Below are 11,792 nucleotides of genomic sequence, written 5' to 3'. Positions count from 1 at the left end.
ATTCCCATTTTGTAAATAATCTTAGTACCCCAATCTGACATGTCTTGTTTGCCTACAATGTATCCTCGTGTCAAAGTTTAAAATGTCATGAGGGAAATACAAGGCACTCCTCCGTAGCACCCATGCTCAACATGATAAAGGGCAATGTATCAGTGGGATTTTTTTTACAAAAATGAAGCCATCACAAAAGAACAGTGATTGGAAGGACAAATTAAACAATGCATGTGACAATTCCATCATGACATTTTAAACTTTGACACAAGGCTACATGGTAGGCACAGATCAGTGAGTCAGTCTCCCCTACTATTTAAATGTAGAATTGGTTAGTTATTGTCGGTGTAACTGATGTGAAATGGCTAGCTAGTTAGCGGTGGTGTGCGCTAATAGCGCTTCAATCGGTGACGTCACTCTCTCTGAGAAGTAGTTGTTCCCCTTGCTCTGCAAGGGCCAAGGCTTTTGTGGTGCGATGGGTAATGCTGCTTCAAGGGTGGCTGTTGTTGATGTGTGCAGAGGGTCCCTGGTTCGGGGCGAGGGAAGGAAGCTATACTGTTACATCGGTACAAACTAGATGGATTACCATGAGATTATACTTGATATGTTATAATTACAATGTAAGTCAAATGTTGACTATGCAGTGAAGTTCACTAGTTGCTTTGGATATCTGCATGCTGCAGTTCAGTGTAGACAGTTGGGTGCACTTCCAAGCCTTTGAATAGATCAGGAGTTGACTTATATACCAATAGTGTGACTTAATAACTGCAGGCTGATAAAACTGGCTAGTGAGAATTAACCCCTCCTGTATGTGACACACTGTGTGTTGTAACTGCTGTCATTAATGCCGGTCTGAGGATGTTTTAGAACTTTGGATCTGAATAAAGTATTGCAAATGTGTGTCTGTGTATGAGACACCACAAAAAAAGATTAAGGTGAACAAATGTGATTTATTGTGTAACTTAACTTAGACAACATTAAAAAGAAGACTAACAGTAAGAGCACTGGTGGTGGGTCACACTTGGGGTTCACAACTCCGATTCACAGGGGCTGCTGTGGAGAGGGGGAGTCAACTCTCAATTCTACACCTCAAATAGCAGAACTGACCGTTTTGACATGAGTTGTCAATTCCCTTCCATGGGCTAAGTGAGTTCTGTCATCAAAACAAAGTGCTGGTTATATGCTCTCCCATTAAATTTGATCCCTTCTGTTGCATCAACATATTGGCATGTACAGGATTCTATTGACAAATCAGTTGGCAAGAGTTCTAACACAGTAAAATAAATCTAGAACCAAAACCAATAGTCACTTCCCTATGGATAGGGCATTCAGCAGTCCTGGAAGGCAGGGGAGATATACACCCAAATCTCTTTGGCCAGAAACGTAATTGGTTGGTGGAAAAGTAACACAGCAAACATAGTGGATATCATTGGTTAATATCAAAGGGGGCAGGGCACTCCAGGACTGTGCATTCTGGTAGGCTCCCACAGCTAGCGTTATACTCAACGGATAACAAGTGACAATGCTCTTCTCCCATCGTGCTCTCTGCTGCTGGACCCGGGTGGCAGGGTGATGACGTCACAGGAAACGGATTCCTGCTCCAAACTGGACGCCGTCGCATATCCTGAGGCAGGGTTGGAAAAAGAGGGAAGATGAGCCCAAGAAAAAAGTTTTGGGACCTATGTGCCGTATGTGTATAGCTAGGTGTTATGGCTTGTGTGTGTTTATTTAGAGCATATGAGCAGTATGGCATTGCAGCAATAACACCTCTCCTCTCTCATCTCTTGTTCTATCATCTCTGCAGTGGTGGAAAAAGAACCCAATTGTCATACTTGAGTAAAAGTAAAGATACCGTAAAAGCAAAAAAAGTCACCCAATAAAATACAACTTTAGTAAAAGTATTTGGTTTTAAAATATACTTAAGTATCAAAGTAAATGTACAAGTATAAATCATTTAAAATTACTTATATTAAGCAAAGCAGATGGCACAATTTATGTTTTTTGAAATTTACGGATAGCCAGGTGCAAACTCCAACACCATTTACAAATGAAGCATTTGGCAATAGGGATGATCAGCGATGTTCTCGAGTGTGAATTTGACCATTTTCCTGTCCTGCTAAGCATTCAAAATGTAACAAGTACTTGTGGGTGTCAGGGAAAATCTATGGAGCAAAGTGGAATGCAGTGAAGTAAAAGTCTAAATAGTAAAGTACAGATACCCCCAAAAACAACTTAAGTAGTACTTTCAAGTTTTTTAAAACTTAACACTACTGCATCTCTGTGAGTGTATGAGAGTCTTCTCTCACACTCTTTTCTAGAGCGCTAGATTTATTTTACCTTAATTTAACCAGGTAGGCCAGTTGAGAACAAGTTCTCATTTACAACTGCGACCTGGCCTACAGGAGTCGAGTCTGACCTGCTCCTCCAAATGTCTGTGTGTTGTACCTGTCTCCACTCTGAACCCCCATGGGAATGCAGTAGTTGAGCTCCAGCCTGGCGATGTTCCCGAGACGCAACACGATGCCTGCTCCATACGACCAGCGGACACACTCCGCCAGCCTCTGTAGGTGTGCTCTTGGACCCTCTCCTGGGGACAGGAAACACTTACACGTAAGAAGAGGCACAAAAAGAGGCAGAATGCACACAGATGCACAAACAGACAATTGAACATTTATTTGCAGTATGTACTGTAAGTACAGTTGAAATTGGAAGATCACATACACCTTAGCCAAATACATTTAAACTCAGTTTTTTGCAATTCCTGACATTTAAACCTAGTAAAAATTCCCTGTCTTAGGTCAGTTAGGATCACCACTTTATTTTAAGAATGTGAAATGTCAGAATAGAGAGAATAAATAGTAGAGAGTTTTTATTTCTTTCATCACATTCCCAGTGTGTCAGAAGTTTCACATACACTCAATTAGTATTTGGTAGCATTGCCTTTACATTTTTAACTTGGGTCAAACATTTCGGGTAGCCTTCCACAATAAGTTGAGTGAATTTTGTCCCATTCCTCCTGACAGAGCTGGTGTAACTGAGTCTGGTTTGTAGGCCTCCTTGCTCACACACACTTTTTCTATAGGATTGAGGTCAGAGCTTTGTGATGGCCACCCCAATACCTTGGCTTAGTTGTCCTTAAGCCATTTTACCACAACTTTGGAAGTATGCTTGGGGTTATTGTCCACTCGGAAGACCCATTTGCGACCAAGCTTTAACTTCCTGACTGACGTCTTGAGATGTTGCTTCAATGTATCCACATCATTTTCCTAACTCATGATGCCATCTATTTTGTTGATTGCACCAGTCCCTCCTGCAGCAAAGCACCCCCACAACATGATGCTGCCACCCCTGTGCTTCATGGTTGGGATGGTGTTCTTTTGCTTGCAAGCCTACCCCTTTTTCCTCCAAACATAACGATGGCCATTATGGCCAAACAGTTATATTTTTGTTTCATCAGACCAGAGGACATTTTTCCAAAAAGTACGATCTTTGTCCCCATGTGCAGTTGCAAACTGTAGTCTGGCTTTTTTATGGCGGTTTTGGAGCAGTGGCTTCTTCCTTGCTGAGCGGCCTGTCAGTTTGTCGATATAGGACTAATTTTACTGTGGATATAGATACTTTTGTACCTGTTTCCTCCAGCGTCTTCACAAGGTCCTTTGCTGTTGTTCTGGGATTGATTTGCACTTTTCGCAACAAAGTACATTAATCTCTAGGAGACAGAGCGCGTCTCCTTCCTGAGCGGTATGACAGCTGCGTGGTCCCATGGTGCTTATACTTGCATAATATTTGTTTGTACAGATGAACGTGGTACCTTCAGGCGTTTGGAAACTGCTCCCAAGGAGGAACCAGACTTGGAGGTCTACAATGTTTTTCAAGCAGAGGGCACCGAGTTTGAAGGTACACCTCCAATTGACTCAAATGATGTCAATTAGCCTATCAGAAGCTTCTAAAGTCGTGACATAATTTTCTGGAATTTTCCAAGCTGTTTAAAGCGACAGTCAACTTAGTGCATGTAAACATCTGACCCACTGGAATTGTGATACAGTGAATTATAAGTGAAATGATCTGTCTGTAAACAATTGTTGGAAAAATGACTTGTGTCATGCACAAAGTAGATGACCCAACCAACTTGCCAAAACTATAGTTTGTCAACAAGAAATTTGTGGAGTGGTTGAAAAACAACCAAAGTTGTTGTTTGTTTTAATACAACCAAAGTGTATGTAAACTTCCGACTTCAACTGTAACTCATCATTAGTTAATGGGGTCAATGAAAAACAGAACATGGACTAATATGAAGTTCAGGGTTCCCACCGTAGTTGAGGTTGCACAGGTTCCCAGCGTTGAGGAAGAAGTGTGTCCTGAAGAGGTCTCCGAAGCCACCCCGGCCCGGACGGAAGGGCAGAGGAGTGTACAGGTGGAGCCCGCCTGCCCAGTACGCCTCTCCCCCCAGGTAGTCACCTGCAGTAACACAAGTAAACCCTTACATTTCATCATCATGACTCCGGGCAACTTTTATTTATTTTATTTCAACTTTATTTAACCAGGTAGGCTAGTTGAGAACAAGTTCTCATTTACAACTGCAACCTGGCCAAGATAAAGCAAAGCAGTGTGACACAAACAACAGAGTTATAAATGAAATAAACAAACATAGTCAACAATACAATAGAAAAAGTCTATATACAGTGTGTGAAAATGAGGTAAGATAAGGGAGGTAAGGCGATAAATAGGCCATGGTGGCGAAGTAATTACAATATAGCAATTACACTGGAATGGTAGATGTGCAGAAGATGAATGTGCAAGTAGATACACTGGGGAGCAAGATAAATAAATAACAGTATGGGGTTGAGGTAGTTGGATGGGCTATGTACAGGTGCAGTGTTATGTGAGCTGCTCTGACAGCTGGTGCTTAAAGCTAGTGAGGGAGATGTGTCTCCAACTTCAGTAATTTTTGCAGTTCTTTCCAGTCATTGGCAGCAGAGAACTGGAAGGAAAGGCTGCCAAAGGAGGAATTGGCTTTGGGGGTGACCAGTGAGATATACCTGCTGGACTCATGCTACAGGTGGGTGCTGCTATGGTGACCAGTGAGCTGAGATAAGGTGGGACTTTACCTAGCGAGGACTTGTAAATGACCTGGAGCCAGTGGGTTTGGCAACGAGTATGAAGCGAGGGCTAGTCAACGAGAGAGTACAGGTCGCAATGGTGGGTAGTATATGGGGCTTTGGTGACAAAACGGATGGCACTGTAATAGACTGCATCCAATTTGTCGAGTAGCGTGTTGGAGGCTATTTTGTAAATGACATCGAAGTCGAGGATATGTATGGCAGCATAAGTGAAGGATGCTGTGTTGCGAAATAGGAAGCCAATTCTAGATTTAATTTTGGATTGGAGATGCTTAATGCGAGTCTGGAAGGAGAGTTTACAGTCTAACCAGACACCTAGGTATTTGTAGTTGTCCACATATTCTAAGTCAGAACCGTTCAGAGTAGTGATGCTGGCCTGCAAGCTCGCCTGGAGGTTAGTTAATACAGTGTCCAAACAAGGGCCAGAAGTATACAGAATGGTGTCGTCTGCGTAGAGGTGGATCAGAGAATCACTAGCAGCAAGAGCGTTGATGTATACAGAGAAGAGAGTCGGCCCAAGAATTGTACCCTCTGGCACCCCCATAGAGACTGCCAGAGGTCCGAACAACAGGCCCTCCGATTTGACACACTGATCTCTATCAGACAAGTAGTTGGTGAACCAGGCGAGGCAATCATTTGAGAAATCAAGGCTGCCAATAAGAATGTGGTGATTGACAGAGTCGAAAGCCTTGGTCAGGTCGATGAATATGGCTGCACACTATTGTCTCTTATCGATGGCGGTTATGATATCGTTTAGGACCTTGAGCGTGGCTGAGGTGCACCCATGACCAACTCTGAAACCAGATTGCTTAGCGGAGAAGGTACGGTGGGATTCAAAATGGTCAGTAATCTGTTAACTTGGCTTTCGAAGACCTTAGAAAGGCAGGGTAGGATAGATATAGGTCTGTAGCAGTTTGGGTCTTGAGTGTCTTCCCCTTTGAAGAGAGGGATGACTGCGGCAGCTTTTCAATCTTTGGGAATTTCAGATGATACGAAAGAGGTTGAACAGGCTAGTAATAGGGTTGCAATAATTTTGTGAGACAATTTTAAAAAGAGAGGGTCTAGATTGTCTAGCCCGGCTGATTAGTGGGGGTACAGATTTTGCAGCTGTTTCAGAACATCAGCTATCTGGATTTGGGTGAAGGAGAAATGGGGGAGGCTTGGGAGAGTTGCAAGGCTATTGACCAGGGTATGGGTAGCCAGGTGGAAAGCATGGCCAGCCATAGAAAAATGCTTATCGAAATTCTCAATTATAGTGGATTTATCATGGTGACAGTGTTTCCTAGCCTCAGTGCAGTGGGCAGCTGGGAGGAGGTGCTTTTATTCTCCATGGACTTTACAGTGTCCCAGAACTTTGAGTTGTGTTACAGGATGACAATGTATGCTTGAAGAAGCTAGCCCTAGCTTTCCTAACTGCCTGTGCATATTGGTTCCTTGAACTTCCCTGAAAAGTTGCATATCATGGGGGCCATTCGATGCTAATGCAGAACGCCACAGGATGTTTTTGTGCTGGTCAAGTGCAGTCAGGTCTGGAGAGAACCAAGGGCTATATCTGTTCCTGGTTCAACATTTTCTGAATGGGGCATGCTTATTTAAGATGGTGAGTAAGGCACTTTTGAACAATAACCAGGCATCATCTAATGACGGGATGAGGTCAATATCCTTCCAGGATACCTGGGCCAGGTCGATTAGAAAGGCCTGCTCGCTGAAGTGTTATAGGGAGCGTTTGACAGTGATGAGGGGTGGTCGTTTTTACCGAAGAACCATTACGGACGCAGGCAGTGATCGCTGAGATCTAGGTTGAAAACATCAGAGGTGTATTTGGAGGGCAAGTTGGTTAGGATGATATCTATGAGGGTGCCCGTGTTTACAGCTTTGGGGTTGTACCTGGTAGCTTCATTGATAATTTGTGTGAGATTGAGGGCATCAAGCTTAGGTCCCCTAGCAGCACGAGCTCAGAAGATAAATGGGGGGCAATCAGTTCACATATGGTGTCCAGAGCACAGCTGGTGGCAGAGGGTGGTCTACAGCAAGCGGCAACAGTGAGAGACTTGTTTCTGGAAAGGTGGATTTTTAATAGTAGAAGGTCAAATCGTTTGGGTACAGATCTGGATAGTGAGACAGAACTCTGCAGGCTCTCTCTGCAGTAGATTGCAACACCGCCCCTTTGGCAGTTCTATCTTGTCGGAAAATGTTATAGTTAGGGATGGAAATTTCAGGGTTTTTGGAGGTCTTCCTAAGCCAGGATTCAGACACGGCTCGGACATCCGGGTTGGCAGAGTGTGCTAAAGCAGTGAATAAAACAAAGTTAGGGAGGAGGCTTCTAATGTTAACATGCATGAAACCAAGTCTTATATGGTTACAGAAGTCAACAAATGAGAGCACCCGGGAATAGGAGTGGAGTTAGGCACTGCAGGGCCTTGGTTAACCTCTACATCACCAGAGGAGGAGTAGGATAAGGGTATGGCTAAAGGCTATAAGAACTGGTCGTCTAGTACGTCGGAACAGAGAGTAAAAGGAGCAGGTTTCTGGGCAAGATAGAATAGATTCAAGGCATAATGTACAGACAAAAGGTATGGTAGGATGTGAATACAGTGGAGGTAGGCCTAGGCATTGAGTGATGAGAGATATTGTCTCTAGAAACACCCTTTAAACCAGGTGATGTCATCGCATGTGTGGGAGGTGGAACTACAGGGTTGGCTAAGGTATATTGAGCAGGGCTAGAGGCTCTACAGTGAAATAAGACAATCACTAACCAGAAGAGCAATGGACAAGGCATATTGACATTAAGGAGAGGCATGCTTAGCCGAGTGATCATAAGGGTCCAGTGAGTAGTGAGGCTGGTTGGAGACACGGCGATTCAGACAGCTAGCGAGCCGGGGCTAGCAGAAGGGCCTCAGATGGGGCTCCTACTGACCCACACCTGTGCACCACACATGTCTGTTCAAATAAACAGAGAGCACGTGACCTCACCCTCGCTCTGTGGGCCGATGCTGTACATTCCAAATCCTCGCACACTGGTGGGACCGCCCAGATAGAACCTGGACAATACAGAAATGTCAATGACAGGCCAAATGTCACTCAAATCATCCCCTAAACACTCGATGATAAATACTTCACAGAATGAGTTTTAACTCAATGGTGCTACCAAGCAATTTCTATCAAAGCCATGTGCCATGAATCTGTTGGGAGTGGTCCTACCTGTCAGCGATGGAGGATGGTCTACCTCCAATGGGGAGGAGACACCCACCCCAGAGAGAGGCGGAGAGGACCTGAAAGAGGCCACCAGGGTCATGTTATATGACATGTTAACACTCAGGTACCCATAATTCACTTCCCATTTGTCCTGGCTATTTCCCCCAGGTTAGGGACTGAGTAGTGTTCCCTTACCGAGTCCCAGACCAGCCGTCTGTTGACCTGCAGCTCAAAGTCCTCCTTCAGGAAGCTTGCATCTCCGCCTGTATAGCCAGCCAGCTCCTACAGAGGGCAAGACAACACACATCAGCATGGCCACTTCATATAGATCTACAGTGGTATATTATGCAGAGGAAGTCACATACACAAACATACCTGGTTGATCCTCAGTAAGGCACCTTTCTTGGGGAAGATGGCAGAGTTCCTGTTGTCAATGGACATGGTGTGCTGCAAGACAACTACCGTCAGCAGATTGACTCAGATTCTTGCTGTTTTGAGAGTGAAGATCATTAAGGGTTAAGATTATTAGATAAAGGGAACTGAGAGACAAAGAGCTTTGTACCGAGAGGGCAGACTTGAGGGTGTGCCCGCTCTCTTCTCGCACGGCGAAGGAGGCACTGCGTGCCAGACATCCCAGCTCCCGCCACACACCCTCCCACTTCAGAGTGTGGTTGGTCCTCCACAAAGGAAACTATAGGAGAGTGAGAGAGAAAGTTATCCCTGTGGAAATTCAAGGCAGATAAAATGAAAACAACAAATGTGAGACACACAGACCCACACAAACACACACAGTAGGAGTCCTCTTACATTGAGCTCAGTGGAGACTCCTCTGTCTGTCTCTTTGAGGGAGCTCCATGGAAACTGGCCTGTGACTTTGTACAGGTTTAGAGTGAGGCTGCAACAAGACAACACCTGTCAGGGCCATGATCCATCAGTGATTGTCTCATTACTGAACTATGTTCAACATAAAGGTTATAAATACATCACCATGGCAACATAACATACTGTCAATATGACCACTGAGGGAAACAATCAAACTTGAAACAAAATGGCAGCCATTACACCGCAAGTGCTATTTTGTTGTTGTAATATTTACCGCCTTTATCTCCCCAATTTCATGATTACGATCTTGTCTCATCGCTGCAACTCCCTAACGGGCTCGGGGGAGGCGAAGGTCGAGTCATGCGTCCTCCGAAACATGACCCGCCAAGCCTCGCTTCTTAAACATCCGCTCACTTAACCCGCAAGCCAGCTGCACCAATGTGTCGGAGGAAACACCGTTCAACTGACGACTGGTCAGCTGCAGGATCGAACCACAGGCTGCAGTAACACCGCAACACTGTGATGCAGTGCCTTAGACCGCTGCGCCACTTGGGAGGCCTGCAAGTGCTATTTAAATTTTTTATCGACACGGAGAGCAAGGACAACGGTGTTCACTGTTCGTACTTGCGTTCGAAGTTGCCTGGCTGGGGCTTGAAGAAGGACAGGCCGTAGGACGTCTCCTTGGTCCCGTAGGAGAACTGGAAGGTTAACTTTTCAGCACGGCCAAACACGTTAGGAAGCTTCACACCCAACACCTGGAAGACAGAGACAATGTTACTCCCAAGTCAGGGTCTCACCCCTGTTCTACCTGTCTGAACGTACATTACCACACAATGCACCTATTTGGAAGTGTTTGCAGTGAAAATGAGGCTGAGAAGCTGCTTAACTGGTCTGTCTGCAAACATTCTGGAAATCACCTCTATAATCGCACGATTGTATTCAGGAACGTCTTCCCTGGGTCACTGCGACAGGGGTTTCAATGAACAATAGTGTGATGCTTTGTTATAGCTCTCCTGTAAGTGTGTGTGTGGGTGAGAGAGAGTGGTGTTTCTGTGTGTGTATTCTCTCACCATGCTGCCCTCGTTGTTGCCGACCATGGTGTTGTAGCTGCCTGTCAGCCTCTTCATCTCTGTCACCTCGAACGTCACATCCAGACCATTGGGCAACGCATCCGCACCTGGGAGGGGGTAGACCAAAACAGACCGTGACCACAGCTAGACTAACAGAGGGCTCCTCTCCAGTGACGCAAATATCTATTTACTGGTTATCCTTTCATATTGGCAACATCTCATGGTTGAGATAGGTTGTGGTATTGTTTCAGACACACACACACACACACGTTTATGGGCGCACACTGTACCATCTGATGTATCAATGACGACCTCCACCTCCTTGAAAATGCCCAGACGCAGCAATTTCTGTCTGGCAATATGAGACTTCTTCATGACCTGTCAAAGACCCAACAAACTGCTTTTAACCACAGATGTTTCCCCTTAAATGAGGGAACATTTCAGAGTGTGTATGTAGGTCATGTGTGCATGTTCAAGTATGTGGAGTCCAGAGTGCTCATACTTACATCAATAAGGTTTTTAGCATCGAAGACCTCTGAGATTTCATAGCCCAGCAGATCCTCTTTCGTTCGGCCCAAGCCCTCAATGTTGACATGTTGGACAACGACCTGCAATGAAGGGCCAGATTCTCAGGATCCATTCCAACTAGGTGATCAATGATTTACTCAGCTCCCTTTGCTAATGAGATGACAAACAACTTGTAATGTGAGTAACGTTAGCTTGGATAAGAGATGCTTACGTCTTTGTTTTCCAGGACTTCCTGTTTAGTCTCATGTTCTGCCTCCTGCACCTCAATCATGTCGTCGGGATGAACGCCCATGTCACGCCCGTGCATCGGGAGAGGGTCCATACTCTGAAGTGTCGAGAAAGTAGAAAAATCATGTGATGATATGACCATGCTTAAATAGCTACCTAGCTAGCTTCGTTCTGTCAAGGTGGTACATTTGTTAGCATGCTGAAAGATCAGACAAAATCCATATTGCATAACATTACATAAAATATGGTAAAATAACAATTTGCCTCATGTCATACAACTCTTCGCCATTAATGTAATTTATGTATCTAGTCCACGGCCTATGCGTTCGTCCATAGTACACCGCCATACAATAGACACTGAACGGGGAGGTCATGCAGAATTTCATCCCCACGTTCCGTGGTTGTAAGAAATGAAGATTTACCCTGGCGTGGACAGTCCCCATGGTGACGTCTTTGTCTTGAAAAATATCCCGTTTGATAAGTAAATGTTTTTTAACAGGCCTATTTAGAGGAGAAAGACACTACTGACAATGGCTAGATTTTCCAGGTCCAAGCCCCCTTCAAGGGAGACGCCATGACACTTTGCGAAGTCTGCTTTGTTGCACAGTGATTGGTCAAACATGTGCCTTTATCATTGACAGGTGGGCGGGACAAAACCAGCGCACTGACGTAATGTGTCTCGAGACCAGCAGAGGACAGTATCCCTACACTCAAACTTCAGCCCTGTGTAAAGTTCCTGCTCTGAAGGTGGCAAGTCCAATACTGTGCAGGAGTTGCACTTGCGTGCATTATATTTACAGATAATGTTGGTCCCTTCAGATGTATGCTTCTTATGACT

General features: G+C 44.9%; 1 protein-coding gene across 1 annotated transcript; it reads right to left on the bottom strand.

Moving 5' to 3' along the window:
- Positions 1-921: 921 nt before the first annotated feature.
- LOC112214303 (sorting and assembly machinery component 50 homolog B) lies at positions 922-11,557 on the bottom strand. The gene is made up of 15 exons (XM_024372954.2): positions 11,377-11,557; positions 10,938-11,051; positions 10,705-10,806; positions 10,489-10,576; positions 10,199-10,305; positions 9,753-9,883; positions 9,114-9,201; positions 8,869-8,997; positions 8,682-8,753; positions 8,502-8,588; positions 8,313-8,383; positions 8,085-8,152; positions 4,303-4,449; positions 2,437-2,578; positions 922-1,615 (listed from the first exon to the last, which is right to left on the bottom strand). Exons 1-15 carry the CDS (start codon positions 11,395-11,397, stop codon positions 1,570-1,572), a joined length of 1,413 nt encoding a protein of 470 aa, XP_024228722.1. The 5' UTR covers positions 11,398-11,557; the 3' UTR covers positions 922-1,569.
- Between the last annotated feature and the right edge of the window lie 235 nt (positions 11,558-11,792).

This window comes from Oncorhynchus tshawytscha, linkage group LG15 (assembly GCF_018296145.1).
Source record: "Oncorhynchus tshawytscha isolate Ot180627B linkage group LG15, Otsh_v2.0, whole genome shotgun sequence".
In the NCBI taxonomy this organism is placed as follows: Eukaryota; Metazoa; Chordata; class Actinopteri; order Salmoniformes; family Salmonidae; genus Oncorhynchus; species Oncorhynchus tshawytscha.
The sequence above is the reverse complement of the archived record's forward strand: the minus strand, read 5'-3'. Positions and strand labels throughout refer to the sequence as shown.